The following is a 17677-nucleotide window of genomic DNA, read 5'->3' on the forward strand; positions in this document are numbered from 1 at the left end:
CAACTAAAATGGAAATTAAAGGTGTTTCAATAAAAACCCTAGGATCTGTGGTGTTACTGAAAACTTTCTGGGATTATTATTATGTTATCTTCTTGATGTAACTTAACATCTACAGTAAAGTTGTGAAATTGTTACTGTGACACTACCCTATAGCAACACAGTATAAGTTCTAGAGAAGATAGTATAAATATGAAACACAAAAAAATCTGCAGAATGGGTATGTAGGCTTTTATTCAGGCAACCATTCTCATAAATTTTTTTTAAACATTTTTAAAACAAATAGCAGTCCCAAGTATCTTTGTTAGTGATCCAAAATGAACAAAAATTAACTGTTAAATGAACACATTTCAGTACATAAAACAAGTCTTCCAAAGTCTTTAACAGAGACCTAATTACATTATTTTCCAAGTTAGAGTGACTCATAATTAATGTGAAAACCATAATTAATACAGATGACACAGGTGATACTATACTTTGCCAAGGTAAAGAAATATATTTGATCTTAGATTCTAAAGACTCCCATTTGATCACAAAATAAACCTACTGAGCAAAAAAAAAAAAAAAAAAAAAAAAAAAAATCTCAGAAAAAATTGACATAAATACACATTATATATAAATTTTAAAATATCAGGTACAAAATGTAAAATCATTTGGATATAAGATATAAAAGCAGATTGTAAAAACAGAATATAAAAGATATTCTGAAACCAGTGAAAAATCAAGATCATCAAGTAGTAGCAACTATTTCTAATGTGTAACAGACACTGAAATGCCAAGGGGAAAATGAACAGAACTATTTCCCAGGGTGGAGAGGAACAGGAAGGAAGCACAGAGCTGGCTTTAGAAGTGTAGAGACACAAAAGATTAACTTACCACCTTCTTTAAATACAAGTGAGAATCTCTTGGGAGAATTTAAGCACCATTAGCAGACACATCTTACAGCAGTTAATGCGACGCTTCGTATTTCAATGGAAAACTATTTCAAAGGTGAAAATGATGTAGGAATCAGAAGCATATTCTGCTGAGACACGAGGTAATTGACACTCTCCCGAACTGGAAAAACACATTTCGTAAGAAGGCATATAAAGTTATTGGCCGAATCAAATTTGTTGTACGAATACTTCATGCCTCGTGAAATAGCTTACCAGCTGCCACAACCCTGGGATCCTCATGAGAATGATGTCGCCCAGCTGCACGACTGTCTGCACTCTCATTCCACCAAAGAACGTGAACTGCAGAAATAAACCAAAAGGGCTTCTAAAGACTATGGCATTACTATAAGAAATACAGAAAAACTAATCAGAAACATTAAGTCTTGTTCTTTTTTTTTTTTTAAGATTTTATTTATTTATTTGACAGAGAGAGATCACAAGTAAGCAGAGAGGCAGGCAGAGAGAGAGGAGGAAGCAGGGTCCCTGCTGAGCAGAGAGCCCAATGCGGGACTCAATCCCAGGACCCTGAGATCATGACCTGAGCCGAAGGCAGCGGCTTAACCCACTGAGCCACCCAGGTGCCCCAGTCTTGTTCTTTAAATCAAAATAGTGAATATCAAAAAGGTAAAATTAAGTATATTAGTAATAAGATTTCAGAGGGGGTCAGAGATTTGGGAGACAAATTTATAAATTAATTAATAAAACTAGTTTTATAGATGAAGAAAAGCTGGAAAAAAAAAGTAACACCACGAAAGACACAATCAAGGCTAGACCCAAGTTTTATGACTTCCTACCATGTTTTACTTTATTTAAAAAAAAGATTATAAAAAATGTTTATTATTGAAAATTTGGAAAATACGAAGAAGAAAATTAAAAGTGACATAATTTTAACGACCCAGAGAAAACCTCTACTGATATTTAGTGTAGTTCTTTTAAAAACATCAGTAAAATCAGATTAGGGTCGTACTGTATACTATGCTTAGCAGTATTTTTAAAAATCAACAATGCTTGGGGCACCTGGGTGGCTCAGTGGATTAAGCCTCTGCCTTCGGCTAAGGTTGTGATCTCAGGGTCCTGGGATCGAGCCCCACATCGGGCTCTCTGCTCTGTGGGGAGCCTGCTTCCCCCTCTCTCTCTGCCTGCCTCTCTGCCTACTTGTGATCTCTCTGTCCAATAAATAAATAAAATCTTAAAAAAAAAATCAACAATGCTTATTGTTTTCCATGGCAGTAACTTTAATTTTTAATGACTATATGAATTCCTTTTTATGTCACTATGTGACAACTTTTTAAATCCCAACCCTTTATTGTTGATTATTTATATTCAAAATATTTCAGGATCCTATAAAATACTGAATTTTTTAAATAATTAAGCATAATAAACGTTAGTTGTGTAGATTTTGGAAAATGTAGATAAACAGAAAGCAGGAATCATTTCTATTCTACCATCCTAAAATAACCACTTTCCTGTTTTGGTGCATCTCTTTCTATATTTATGTACATATGTATTTTTATATGTTTACATGTTTATATACATAAAGTGTATATACTATATAAGGTATAGGACCTATATGATGTGTGTTTGTGTGTTACAAGTATATTACATATGTATATTACATATATAAACATGGGGTCATACCACATTGTTTCCAACATTCCTTATTGCAAACAATGCTGACATAAACTTCTTTAGAGCAGGAGCTGTATGTGTAGCTATAATAATAATAATGTCAAAGACAACTGCTACTAACGTTTTTGGGGTGCTTACTTTGTGCCACGCTTGGTTCTAAGAGTTTTACATGTACTAACTCATTTAATTTTCACAATAATCTTAGGGTATTATTATCCGTATTTTACCGATTAGCGATATAAGGCACCATAAGGTGAAGACACTCATGTGAAGTCACAAAGAGGGCAGGTAAGTGGTGGAGCTGGGATTTAAAGCCAGGCAGTTTGGATCTGATTATTTCCTCAATATGAACTCTAAAATTTGAACTGAGAGAACCAAAGGATATTTTGTATATACTTCTACATGTACAACATACATATTATACACCGTACTCCAGAAATTATGTCCTGGTTTATACTCAGCCTATTACTATCTCCTATGCTGAGATGTAATTTACGATTAAAAAGTGTGCACACGTTTTCAGTAGTTTTTTCTTATAAAAGTTATAGATGTCCATTATAAAAAATACTTAATAAACATTAACCTTATCATGATTATCATTTACATCCTTTCAAACTTCTTTCCTATATAACCTAACACACTACACACCTATGCATATTTCCTAGAATATTGGCAAAATAATTTAAAAATTAAAGCTTTTTATTTATATTGCCAAATCTTGGGGAGGTTAAAGATTAACACAGTATGACTCTATGCAGTATCTGAGTATTTATTTTTCCAACCTATCAAATACTATATATAAATATGTCTTTATTAGGTAAAAATGATCTCATTATTGTCTTAATCTGTATCTTCTATAATATATACATTTAGTAGTCATGTGCATATCTAACTTTGCATAAGTCTTCATTTTTCTTTTTGCTTTTGAATTTCATTTACGGTGTTTTGGGGCATGCAGAAAGAGTGCACTTTTTAAAAATAAAATCAGGGGCACCTGGGTGGCTCAGTGGGTTGGAGCCTCTGCCTTCGGCTTGGGTCATGATCCCGGGGTCCTGGGATCGAGCCCCGAGTTGGGCTCTCTGCTCTGCAGGGAGCCTGCTTCCTCCTCTCCCTCTCTCTCTCTGCCTGTCTCTCTGCCTACTTGTGATCTCAGTCTATTAAATAAATAAATAAAATCTTTAAAAAAAATTAAAAAAAATCATTAATTGATCCATTTGTTTTTTGGCTTAGAAATATAGTTCTCATCCATATTATTAAACACATTTTAGGGGCCCCTGTGTGGCTCAGTGGGTTAAAGCCTCTGGCTTTGGCTCGCGTCATGGTCCCGGGGTCCTGGGATGGAGCCCTGCATCAGCCTCTCTGCTTGGTGGGGAGACAGCGTCCCTTCCTCACTCTCTCTGCATACTTGTGATCTCTGTCTGTCAAGTAAATAAATAAAATATTTTAAAAAACCCCAGACATTTTATGTTATTTTATACATTTATATTTTATCTTAGTAATTCTATAACTACTTTTTGTCTACACTTAAATCTATATAATCCATTTGGATTCCAGTTTTGTATATGGTGTGAGATAGACATCTAATGATTTTCATAGTTTTTCTAGTCTTGATATAGTTTCCAACTTAAAAATAACCTTTTCTGTATATTCTGATTATTTTCTTAGGATATACTACTACAAGTTAAATTTCTGGGTCAAGATCAGAAGCTTAGCTTTGAGTGTGTTAGGTCCGAGATGTCCGTTAGACATTAAATATGAAGTTAAGGAGACAAATCAATATAATGAGTCTTTCAAATATTTTATTAGCTATTCTTAGTCATTTATCCTTCCAGATGAACTTTACATACATTTTTAAGGGTTTGCCATAAAAAACTCTCTGAAATTCTGACTATAGTAACTTTCCACTTTAAAAGTTAAATGCCCCAGATATATGTCTTAAAAATAAATTTATGGGGCACCCGCCTAGCTCAGTCAGTGGAGCATACGACTCTTGATCTCAGGGTTGTGAGTTTGAGCCCCACATTGGGCACAGAGATTACTTAAATAAATAAACTTTAAAAGTAAATAAATAAATTCAGGTATGTGTATTTACCCGTAAGCTGTGTATACCCACACTGAAGTGTTAAGAGGTCATTATAAATCATGGATATGCACTATTTCTAGCATGTGAATATATCAACTAACATTTTGGTTTTCTTACTCCTGTCATATATACATACACACACACACACACACACACACATACATAATACATATATATATGTATACACACATGTATTTATATGTATTTATACAAATACAAACACACATATTTGTAGATGACATATAAAGACCACAATGTTAACAGTATTATCTCTAAGGAGGGGGAAATATTTTCTCCCCTTAAGGTACGTCCATCTATTTAGTATGTACAAAAATATGTACTATTTTTTCATTCAAGACGATCTCTTTACCTCAAGTAATATTATTTTAAAAAGTCAATGAAAGTGCACTTACAGGAAAAAAAGGATGAAAGAACAGATATTTTCTTGAGGCTCTTTGCAGTTTTTTTAATCACTTTGATGAGTCATGGAAGTATGATATTTCATTTGAAAAAGGCTTCATGAAGTGTTAACATTCTAAAGCAATAAGATATAAATCTGGTTTTTTTTAACCCTTCAATTACTAAAAATCCTAAAAATTTGGCAATAAAAATTTAAACATATACCATAATGGAAAAAAGAGACAAACTGACGCAAGAAACTTAATAGATCACCAATATACTTTGCAGTTTCATAGAAGAAATAGACAACTATACCTCTGTTCAGTTCTCCATATTCTGTGTGGAAAACGCCAATTAGTTTTGAGTAGCCTAGATCCACATGGGCATTAATTGCTCTTTTAAATGCATCGCCCCATAGAGCTGGCCCACCGGGCTTCATCTGAAAAGTAACCAGTTCATAGACTCCTAGAGTAGGGAGAAAAACAATTATTTTACAAAAGATATTCAAGAAATTTCTAATCAGGTTAGTCCAATTCCACTGGAAGGCCAATCTACATACACAGATTTGGAAGATCATACACATGTACATAGTATGTAGATATATTTATGGATTATGGCATTAGTTTTCCTTGCTTTATGTTTTGAAAGTCCTTGTCCAAGTTTAAGGATCGGTTGTTAAGCTTATACAGAACAACAAAAAAGGGAAGATCTATTAAGCTATTATCTGAGATTTTTTTTTTAAAAGATCTTATTTATTCATGAAAGAAAGAGAGACAGAGAGAGAGCACAAGCAGGGGGAGAGGCAGAGGGAAGAGGAGAAGCAGACTCCCTAGTGAGCAGGAAGCCTGCTGTGGGTCTTGATCCCCGGACCTGGAGATCATGACCTTAGCCGAAGACAGATGCTTAACCATCTGAGCCACCCAGGTACCCCTGAAATATTTTTTTAAAAATATTTTATTTATTTATTTGACAGACAGAGAGAGCCCAATGCAGTGCTTGATCCCAGGACCCTGAAATATTTTTAATCTATAAATTCTGTTAATAAAACATATATTGAACATTTATAGAAGGGCTAGGATTTCCGAGCTCCCTGAATCTGCACTTTCGGATAAGAAATGAATAAGAAATGGGGCGCCTGGGTGGCTCAGTGGATTAAGCCGCTGCCTTCGGCTCGGGTCATGATCTCAGGGTCCTGGGATCGAGCCCCGCATCGGGCTCTCTGCTCCGCGGGGAGCCTGCTTCCTCCTCTCTCTCTGCCTGCCTCTCTGCATACTTGTGATCTCTCTCTCTCTGTCAAATAAATAAATAAAATCTTTGGAAAAAAAAAAAGAAATGAATAAGAAAAGCATTTTCAAATCTCCTGTATTTCCTCTTCTTTCCAATTTTGAGAGGAAATACTTTTTGTTTATATAATTTCCCCATACAAGATTACATTGCTAATAGGAACAAATGATGGATCCAGTGATGTCTGAGTTTATGAGTGAGGGGGAATAAAAACTGAAACAACCGGAGGAAATGATTTTATCGTTCCTAAATATCCAGGTAAATACTTGAAAAGCATTTTACCTTCTGATCAGAAGTATGGGGCAGGTAGAGGAAGGGGAACTAGGGGACAAGTAGCTTTGAGAAGAAAAAGGAAAAAGCACAATGTTATTAAAGGGTTATGAACAACACAGAAGAAGAGAACCAGGATTTGACATTGTCTAAGAAGCCACTTAGTTTTTAGATAGTGCTGGAAGCCTGTGGAGAGGTCTAGGTGGATAAAGATTCAAATAAGACTTTCAAATCTCTTATACTCTAATATACACTACAAAGTTAGGAAAAATGGGGGAAATACAATAACATTTAAGTTAATTAGTACTTCTAAAAAATCTGACTTTTGTTTAAAACAATGCTAGGGTAAATGCTTCCTTAAATGGCAAGAAAATAAAATCAGCAAGAAGACAAATCTTTAGTAATTATTTTCAAAATGAGAAATAAAAGGAAAACAAAAATGTTAAATTACAGTAATACAGCTTAACAGTTTAATTCATTCCCCTAACACAGTCTTACAGGCAAAGATATCCCTTAATAATTTAAGATTAGCTGAAATTTGTTTAAAAAATAGCAAACTATGACAAAATTTCATACATCATCTTTCAACTAACCATGCTTGTCTGCTCCCAACCCCCAAATTTTCAACCTTTACTCCCCACGTCAACTTTTTATATTTATACCTCAATTTTTTTTTTTTTTTTTTTAAAGATTTATTTATTTGACAGATAGAGATTACAAGTAGGCAGAGAGGCAGGCAGAGAGAGAGAGAGGAGGAAGCAGGCTCCCAGCCAAGCAGAGAGCCCGATGCGGGGCTCGATCCCAGGACACTGGGATCATGACCTGAGCTGAAGGCAGAGGCTTTAACCCGCTAAGCCACCCAGGCGCCCCTTTATACCTCAATTTTAAGAGCTTTTCCAAACTGGAAAAAAACTTCATCATTCAATGCTCATTGTTTTAATAAGCTAGATCTAAAATTCATTCATCTCTATAATCATAATATAGTCCTGTATAAAACACAGCATTACTTTTCCCAAGGAAAGTTTACTTTTTTAAGTAGACTCCATGCCCAGTGTGGAGCCCAACACGGGGCCCAAACTCACAACCCTGGGATCAAGACCTGAGCTGAGATCAAGAGTCAGACGCTCAACCAACTAAGCCACCTAGGTACCCCTGGAAGTTAAGTTTTTATTGCTTGAAATCTTTTTTCTCCATCAGAATTCAAAGTAATGAAGGGGGAAGGGCTTACCTTCTTTTGCAGGCTTTTCTAATTTGCACCAGGGCACCAGGTAAGTAATCTCGATCTCTTGTTCATCTGCAAGACCCAGATTTGGAATGAGAAATTGCTGCCATTCCTTATCCTTGGCCACAGCTTTCCGAACTTCAGTTCGATGGGCAAAATTATCTAGGGGATGAAAAGGAGTAAGAAAAATAAAAACTTAATTAAAATCACCTCTACCTCTTTTGGATTTCATTCAATTCAGCAAATGTTCATGGGGGCCACTTAAGGACACAGTTCTATCCCGGGAGCTATCAACATAAATAGATGTGACATCTGTCCTCAAGTTTCTCATGCTCTAAAAGGGGAGTAGACATTTAAACAACTAATGATAATGTCGTGTAGTGGGGTTTATCGGTTCTACCACTGTAGGTATTTGTGTGACTTAGGATAAGTTACTGAATCTTTCTGTTCCTGTTTCTTACTCTGTGAAAGGGGGATAATGACATAGTATCTCCCTCCAGCGTTGTTGTGAAGAATCAATTAGTACGTGAGAGGGGCTCTGAGCAGTATTTGGCACCTAGACAGCACTCAACGTGTATTAATTATTCTTATTATTTGACGCATTTAAATGACAGTGCCCATTTAGAGAAAGACTATTTTTTCCTTGGTGGTGATGGTGAGTGGTCAGGTCAATGTATACTCTGAATTAAATTTAACACAAATGAAAGGAAGATGTGCTTTTTAAGCCTCAACTTTGAACAGCTTCCAAAGAGAGTGCTGATTCTCTTTCTTATCATCACCATTCTTTTTACCCAGTATTTATTTCTCTTATGTTTGTTATTTACACATTTACTAAACATTAAGGCCTAGTACTGCATTTACTATTAGGGTCTCATTAAAATTAATGGTAAAGGAGTTTTCTATGGTTTATATTGGGGATCTTAAAGCTTAAGTGAGTTATATCAGGATTTTTCTAATGATTTTTTTTTTTTTTAACAGGACCTGAGTTCACTGGTGGCACATTAAAGCATAAATTGTGTTTTAATGGGTTTATTCTATTACAATAGGGGAAACGCCTAAACTGGGGCCATGGTAAATATGGAATGACATGTTTCATAGTAAAGTATTTAATGACTATTAACTTTTGGACACGGATGATCAAACACTAAATGAAAGTATTGAGATGTGGACTTCACAAAAATTAAGACACTCGAGTAGCAAACATCGTGGGGATTTGAGCAACGTATTCTTCTTTGACTATTAAACCAGGGCCAAATCAACTTCAATATGGGGAGAACTCTGACTGGCTTTACTTCCCTGTAACAGCACAATGACAGTGAATTTCCTGAAATCCTGTAATGCACAAATGACACCAATATGGTTTTCTCAACATAACAACTTATTAAATCTCAGAGGTGGGTGAGGCCTAGAAGTTAATTATCATCCCCATCAACCCCTACTACTCCAAAGCCCCTACATATCTGAATTGTTCTACCAAAATCCAGATACCCAGCCATAGTTTCAATAATAAGAAAAAAATAACTCTATCTTCCTTTATGATCTTAAGTTACTTGAGCTCTTGCAATCACTGCTTTTTTTCGTAAATCATCTTTATAACAAACCACTGTATAATTTTTCTGAGAATTAAAGTCTATCTCAGAAATTTATGATTTGAAATATGAGATGCCACACTTTCCCATTTATGGTAGAATAAGAATTTGGGCAAAGGATTGTTAAAGGTGTACCACTGGGAGGAGTCAGAATTCATTTTTTGCAGCTGTTCCCCTTTTTAAAAGTTTATTTTAACCTTTGGGCATTTATACTAATTTAGATTCAAGAGCTAAGCGTCAAGTAACATTTAACAGAATGAAAATCGACACTGAACCCTGCAGCTGGAAAAAATCATACCATACTTCCAAATATGAAACACTTTATTCACTCGGCCTCCAAATTCTACACTCCAGAAGCCAACCAATTCAGAGTGAACTGTCCGAAGATGTATGTTTTTCTTAATATTTTCCAGAAACTCATTCATCTTTGAGGGCTTAAGGCAATAAGTACGAAATTCATAGACTGTTCCATCGTATTGTCTGGGGCCCGTAGCAAAAGATGAGCACACCTGAAGACAGATAAGGCAAATTTAAATATTTGGAAAGGTAGAGTTTATAATATTATTACAACCATATCTGAATCTAGAAACAAAGGGCATGCATTAGACTCATAATCCACGTTTATACTTCTTTTGTGATCTCTCCTTAGACATCTGTTTAGAGAAATGTCAGTAAAAATAACTAACTTTAAGTATGCTGAACATAACAGTTACTGTTTCTTAGTGGCGATCCACCGTTAGCCACTTTTTTCATGAAATTTAATCATGAGAAGGCACAGAGGTCTTAATAAGAGTCCTTTATTCAAGAACTACAATTAGGATTCTAATAAACTTGCAGATTATTTATTTAGCCAATATTTAGCCAATATTCCATTTTTAGTCAATACTATACATGACACAATTACGCATTTAAGTGAACTTTATAAAATATGCAGGTGTTTTGGCAAGTAAAATGGAAATGTGAATACTAGCAAAAAACTCCCTTTTAGGTTTTTCTTAAAAATAAAAATTGCTATTCAGGTCAAAGTATTTCCCAAATCCAGTGAAGCAGATCACTGCTTCATTCATATCTTGGTAAAAGAAAGGAATGGACTGTTCCTATCTATTCAACTGCATTTTAACACACTGGCCGACTGTATGAATGCTGTAAAGGAAATATCAATGAGTTAGAATTGTCTGAATCATTATTAGGTTTAGTTACAGATGCAATGTGAAGAAGGGCATTTAACCCATCCAATTTTATCAGATTGATGAAAATATCCCTTAAGAACTTTAGTTCTTGTTGTATTAGTTGTAGGCTACCCAAATAAAGTTTTCTTTTAATCTAGGCCTCCAAGTCTGAATAAACTTAACTTTAGATAGGAAATGCCTCACTAGAGGGGTACCTGGGTGGCTCAGTGGGTTAAGGACTCTGCCTTCAGCTCCGGTTGTGATCCCAGGGTCCTGGGATTGAGCCCTGCATGGGGCTCTCTGCTCAGCAGGGAGCCTGCTTCCTCCTCTCTCTCTGTCTGCCTCTCTGGCTACTGGTGATCTCTGTCTGTCAAATAAATAAATAAAATCTTAAAAAACAAAAGGAAATGCCTCACTAGAGATTATCCTCTGTGTATAAATATGTGTGCATGTGTATATACTCACACCCACACAGTCCTATGGCATTTTCATTTATAAATTCTTCTTACTGTAGGTTTGGTAATCATGAACCAGTTTCATGAAGTTTTGTTTCATGAAGCTTATTAATCAAAAGCTTTGGTACAAAGCTATGGACAAATTTTGGGCTTATGCGACTAGCAGGTACATTAAATGGAACCAGTAGGCTTCATTATCTGACATAATTTAGGTTAAAACACACAGTTGTCTATGTATTTCATTTATGAATAATTTTGTAATTATAATTATATAATTGAGTTAATTCCATTCATGTCTCCTGAGTTAGGTTCCTACTGCCCAAGTGTCTAAGCTTATTTGGAAAGCAAGTATTCCCTTCAAAAACTACTGCAGATACTTCTGTTTTTGCTGGACATGCTTTTTGTGTCATTTTAACCACATTTTAATAAGAGAATGTTATCCAAATAAACAATTGCCTAGTATTATAGTTCAAAAAGTATTATAAATAAAATATAATGGAACAGTGTGGTATTTATAACAATTGCTTTTAAGTCATTTTTTCAGGGTATTTGTATATGGAAACAAATATGTGGTCAAAGACACGTATTTTTATTTTTCAAAAAAGAAACAGTAAGAGGGAAAAGCCCACGGAAAGCAAAACAACAGTGAGTGAGATAAGTGAGTGTGCTTAAGGGAAGGTGACTTTTTTTTTTTAAAGGATTATTTATTTATTTATTTGACAGACAGAGATCACAAGCAGGCAGAGAGGCAGGCAGAGAGAGAGGAGGAAGCAGGCTCCCCGCCGAGCAGAGAGCCCGATGCGGGGCTCGATCCCAGGACCACGAGATCACGACCCGAGCCGAAGGCAGAAGCCCAGCCCACTGAGCCACCCAGGTGCCCCGGGAAGGTGACTTTTGTTAAAGGCAGAAACTACCAGGATTCTGGGGCAGGATTCATGAGTGTTCTAGGCTCCCTTATCTCCAAATAAGGGCTGATTTTCCATAGCACTGACTTCCAATTCATTTATGAGGACCACTGGCTGACATTTAATAATCAAAGTTCAGAATAAAGTTTTCTGGAATAACTCTTGGCCCTGCCCCAGTACAGTAAGAATCAGGAAACATTGAAGACTGGATTGCTAATCTTGGGTGAACAGGCCATCGTTGGTTCCTCAGTCTTCAGCAGAAAGTCTGTCTCTAGAGTAGGTTCATCCCCTTCCGCTTGTACCCCTCGCGAAAAGTACAAGCCTAAGTATCAGAGGGGAAAAAACCTGTAGATGCACAGAATAGGCCAAGTCCCGACAGATAAGGCTGAATCACAAAAATCTACTATGTACGTTTTTCACCGGAGGTTAAATGAGGTTGTCGTCATCAGGTTTGCTACTCGTTTCCTGGCTTGGACACCCCCCGCAAGAGGCAGTGGGCGGGACGTTCCAACACCGGCACCCTGGCCCATCTCTTTAAGGTTCTCTGCAAAATGCTCGGAAGTTTTGTACGTTTCGTTTATACACAGGGAGGCCGGTTTTTTTTTTTTTTTTTGGCCAGGAGCTGGTTGACCTATTTCTCCTCTACCTTAGGTCTAGAGGCGGTGGTGGCTTGTCAAACAACAAAATCAATAGGAAAGGCTCGACCAGCTGGCACCGGGCACGGGCCCCAATGTGGCGAAACCTGAGCGGCTGGGAAGCAAATACGGAGCACCCGGAGCTTCAGTAGTGTCCTCAGAGCCGCCTGGCACCTAGGCCACAGAAATCCTGTTCACGGGTCCTTGAGAGCTGGCCGGAAGGAGACACTGGCCAGCATACTCTCCCCGACTGGTGACGCCCTTCCACCCACGCATCCTAGAACGCCCCATCTCCGGGATCTGGGACCCTCTCTGGATTTAGAACGATCTGCGCACGCGAAAAGACTAGGCGCATGAGCGCCACTCGCACGACTGGGCGAGCGAACCCAGCAGCGCATGCGCGGCACCACTAGCTATCCGCAGACATCCCTCCTGCCCCCCAACCAGGGTGCCGTTGGTGCTCGTCTGGGCGGCGGGTACCTGAGGCGCGAGCGTCCGCGCAGCCAGGGCCCTAGTCAGGACGCTTCGGAGGAGAAGCATGGCGGGGCTTCGGGCGCTGGGAAGGATAGCCATCTGGTACTCTTTCTGAGATTCCTCCTGTTAGGACTTACCCGCCTGGAAAAGAGCAGCGACTAGACTACTGGCGGACGTAGGCGGGGGCGGGACTCGGCGGATTCAGCTCCGCCTCTGGTGCGGTAGGCGCGGGCACCGCCCCGAAGGCTCGCGTGCTGGAAGGCCCAGTACGCGGCGCGTTCGAGCGGCCAGTAGCGTGGTCCTGGGCTTGTTCCCGCTGACACTCTTACTCCAGCGTCAAAAGGTACATTTCTGAGCCCATCACCTCGTCTCCAAGCGCTGCTGCGCAACAGTTCTTAAGAGTTCGGGTGCAGACTGCGAGTGTTTGCCCTTTGAGGAGGGCATATGATACGTGCATACGTAATGCTGTGCATTTATAATCCTGGAGGTCTTTGCCGTGGTTCATCTTTAGTCGGGGTGATTTACGTTAAAGACCAGGGAGCCTTAATTTTCCCTCATGAAGTGCATCCTCTTTCCCCGATCACCACCCAGCATGACCTCATAAGGCTTCTAATGTATCTCCCAGGAGATCATTGCAGTGGATGCATCGAACTTAGTATTAAAAAGCCAAATAGTTTTCTAAGCCTTAAAACATACCAGCAGACCTCTGATCTTGTTCTCCTTATCCCTGATTATTGGTCCCCAGAATAACTATTTTCAACATTTTCCACTTGTTTCTTCTGATCCTTTCTTTTCGTTCTCTAAATTACAGGCTTTTTCTGGTGTGTCTTGGTTTTTTCAATTTTAGATAGTATCTAGTATCTGTTGCTTGGAAAATGAGGATTTAGGTCTCTTACATACCACTTCCTCAAAATAACCTTCTCTTCCTCATCTGAAAATGGGTACATTACAGATTAATTGTCACATTAATTTATGGTATGTTAATGTTTACATTTTTATTACTAATTACATATAACACATAATTACACAATGCATAATCAGACTTACAGTTACACAATAGTTACATTATTGTATACATTGAAATAATACAGCTTATGCGAAATAATACAGCTTATGCTATCAAGAATAGGGAATTATTACGGGGATATCACTCGTGGTTGTATTGGTTGTGCCTTCTTCAAAGACTTGAATTATCTGTTCAGAGGGAGGTTTTTTATTTTTTTTATTTTTTTTAATTTTAATTTTTATTTTTTTAAGATTTTATTTATTTATTTGACAGACGGAGATCACAAGTAGGCAGAGAAGCAGGCAGAGAGAGAGGAGGAAGCAGGCTCCCTGCCGAGCAGAGAGCCCCATATGGGGCTCGATCCCAGGACCCTGAGATCATGACCTGAGCCGAAGGCAGAGGTTTAACCCACTGAGCCACCCAGGCGCCCCCAGAGGGAGGTTTTTTAAAATTATAATTCCAGAGGGGGTGAATAAATTTTTCTGGGGGATGGGCATCATTTTTAACCAAGTGAGACAAAACAAAGCATAATCTGTGCCTCGGCTGGATCTTTCTTTATGTTTAAATTTATTTTCTTGGACTTTGCCCCCTCCCTTGAATTAACAATTTTTTCACTCATTTGGCCTCTAATTATTAAATTTCCTTCTATGCCTCAGGTACTTTTCCAGAAGCTGGGTACAGAGGTGAGCAAAAGCCATAATCCCTGTTTTTGGAATTTACAGGTTGAAGGAAATATTAACAGTAAAGAGAAAAATATATAAGGGATTAATAAATACTCCGAGAGAAAGCAATGTAGGATATGAACAGTGGAAATTTCCACTGGAGGGGGATAGCAGAGACTATTAGCTATTTCCCATTATCCATTCTCCCTGCTGCCCTCTTTTTTAAAAAAAAAATTAGTAATAGAATGCTTGTAGCTAGATGCAGCTGTGTGACTAAGCTCTGGCCTGTGTAATGTGTTGGTGCATTTATAACATACTCTAAGTGATCTTAAAGCAGTGTAGGAGGGACAGTTCTCTTCTTCATTGCTTCCTTATTTCTGCATGCTGGAATATGGGTGTAAAGGCTTGAATTCTTGGGTTATGAGGTAGAGGCCACGTGCTGGAGATTGGACAACAGGAGAGAAGCAGCCTAGGTTCTGACACCATGGAATAGCATGCTGAGAGTCTTGGACTGCCCATCTCTGGAGTTCTTTTACATGAGAAATCGTCTTCTAGTTTAAGCTACTGTTAAATGGGTTACATCTGTAATTTTTTAAAATTAACATATAATATATTATTTGTTTCAGGGGTACAGGTCTGTGATTCATCAGTCTTACACAATTCACAGCATTCACCATAGCACATACCCTCCCCAATGTCCATCACCCAGCCACCCCATCCTTCCTACCCTGCTCCCTCCAGCAACCCTCACTTTGTTTCCTAAGAGTCTCTTACAGTTTGTCTCCCTCTCTGGTTTCATCTTGTTTCATTTTTCCCTCCTTTCCCTTATGATCCTCTGTCTTGTTTCTCAAATTCCTCATATCAGTGAGATCATGTGATAACCTGTAATCTTTTTTTTTTTTAAGATTTTATTTAGTTATTTAACAGACATCACAAGTAGGCAGAGAGGCAGGCAGAGAGAGAGAGAGGAAGGGAAGCGGACTCCCCGCTGAGCAGAGCCTGATGGGGCTCAATCCCAGGACCCTGAGATCATGACCTGAGCAGAAGGCAGAGGCTTTAACCCACTGAGCCACCCAGGCGCCCCGATAACCTGTAATCTTAATAGGACTGTGACTCCTTTTTTCCCCTCCATCTTTGCTTTCTATTGTTTTCCTTGTATCTATTATTTATTAATCACCAAACCCTTTGGCAAAATATACCTCTCAGTGTGTTACTGAGCCCTCTTCCTCAATTATAGACCCCAGCATTTAAAACCAGAAATAGACAGGACTGCTTATCTAATACTGTTAACTAAAACCCATTGTGCTTATTTCTTACCACACTTTCTTGAAGCATGATGAAGTTCTTTTGCAAGGACTGGGAACATCCCAAACGCCACACCAGTAAAGCTCTGATAGCAATGTAATGCCTAGAAGACCACACCCACGGATCCTCTTTCTGCTCCTGATCCTGGGCTGAACGCATACCAACCCTCCCCCATGATCACAAGCTGTCTGCCTGCTCTCTTGCATGTACTCCCCACACCATCCTCTCCTTATAAAATAGTTAAGTGTCCATCTTGGAGGCAGAGAGGTTGGTTGTTAAGTCTTGAGCTTGCCACCTTCCCTGGCTGTTAGTGTCCAAAAATAACTTTCTCCCTTCTCTTTTCCAAACCCTTATCTCGAGTTACTGGCTTCTCTGTTCTGCCACAGTGTTGGCAAACCCCGCAGTGTTGGCAGACCCCACAGCGTTGGTGAACCCAGCCAGTTCAGTTTATCCGGTCCACTCCACAATCGCTGGGATGGAATAATGGCCATGGCAGTGCACCAGGCCTTACCCATTTGTTTACTGAGTTAGCAGCTGTGATGGATCTTTCGGTAACAAATATGATTAAACCTGTTAATCAGCTTTTTAGAGTTTCATCTTTTAAAGTTATCTTTGGAGAGTTCTTTGTTCTTTTGCTTCAGTGAGGACTAGTTCTTTAAGATGGCATGGTAGTAATTCCAGGATCCCCTTTGCTTTGTGTTGGACTTCCTATTGTCTGGATTTTGTTTCTTTTTCTTTTAACTTATAATTTTAGGACAGGGTACATGGGAATTAAACTTTTGGGATTTGTATCTATAAAATGTGTTTTATTCTACCAGCTCTCTTGATTTATATTTTGGGTGGGTACAAAATTCTGCATTGGAAATAACTTTTCCTCATATTTTAAAGGCAGTGCTCCATTGTATTATACCTTGTAGTGAGAAATTCATGCCATTTTGATTCCTAATTCTTTGTAGTGACTTGCTTGTTTCTGTCAGTCTCTTTGGAACCTTTTATGTTTTTCTCTATGTTCCTAGTGTTCTGAAATTTCACAGTAATGTGCCATGGAGTAGATGTTTTTTGCATACGGTGTTCCTCACTCAGTGTAACCTCATAATGGGGATACTCTTCAAACCTGAAAATTTTTTGTTTCTTGGATTTTTACATTCTTCATCTTTGGAACTTTTGTTATTCAAACATTGTATCTCCACTTGATCTTCTAATTTTATTCTTTCTACTACTTTACATCTCTACTTTTTTGGTCTATGGTTTCGGGGATAAAGTACCACAATTTTATCTTCTCACTTATTTTAAACTTTTACAGTATTCATTTCCAAAAAGCTCCTTTTTTTTAAATGCCTTCCCCAGATTATTTATTTCTCTCTCGCTCTCCCTTTTTAATCAGAATTAATATCCTCTTTTTGTTTCATGGGTTCATAATTTGTCTCAGAGGACATTAATTACAGATGTTTATTTTTTAGTTTATTATTGTAGGTCTTCTTCCTGGGTTCAAGTTTTATTATTTTTTTTTATCATTTGATTTGTTTTCAGCCATAATACTAGTATGCTAGTGTTTTTCCTAAAATAGTTTTGTATCTGTATCCGTAATCATATTTTGCAGTGAGACAAAAATTTTTTGAAAGCTTTTTGAGCTTTGGGTGTGGCCTGTCAAATGGTGG

At 38.0% G+C, this 17677-nt stretch overlaps 1 protein-coding gene across 1 annotated transcript; it reads right to left on the bottom strand.

The window, feature by feature from the left end:
• Window positions 1-213: 213 nt before the first annotated feature.
• Window positions 214-13239, bottom strand: LOC123953407 (protein NipSnap homolog 3A-like). The gene is made up of 6 exons (XM_046023621.1): window positions 13053-13239; window positions 9707-9917; window positions 7826-7981; window positions 5359-5508; window positions 1146-1232; window positions 214-1053 (listed from the first exon to the last, which is right to left on the bottom strand). Exons 1-6 carry the CDS (start codon window positions 13143-13145, stop codon window positions 977-979), a joined length of 774 nt encoding a protein of 257 aa, XP_045879577.1. The 5' UTR covers window positions 13146-13239; the 3' UTR covers window positions 214-976.
• Between the last annotated feature and the right edge of the window lie 4438 nt (window positions 13240-17677).

The sequence above is a fragment of the Meles meles genome, chromosome 11 (assembly GCF_922984935.1).
Source record: "Meles meles chromosome 11, mMelMel3.1 paternal haplotype, whole genome shotgun sequence".
Taxonomy (NCBI): Eukaryota; Metazoa; Chordata; class Mammalia; order Carnivora; family Mustelidae; genus Meles; species Meles meles.

Excerpts from the sequence above, each read along its gene's own strand:
- LOC123953407 (XM_046023621.1), bottom strand. The coding sequence starts at position 13,145 with ATGGCTATCCTTCCCAGCGCCCGAAGCCCCGCCATGCTTCTCCTCCGA. Across the intron at positions 9,918-13,052 it reads CGCGGACGCTCGCGCCTCAG|GTGTGCTCATCTTTTGCTAC; the intron begins GTACCCGCCGCC and ends ATCTGTCTTCAG. Across the intron at positions 5,509-7,825 it reads AGAAAAGCCTGCAAAAGAAG|GAGTCTATGAACTGGTTACT; the intron begins GTAAGCCCTTCC and ends TCCCTACTCTAG.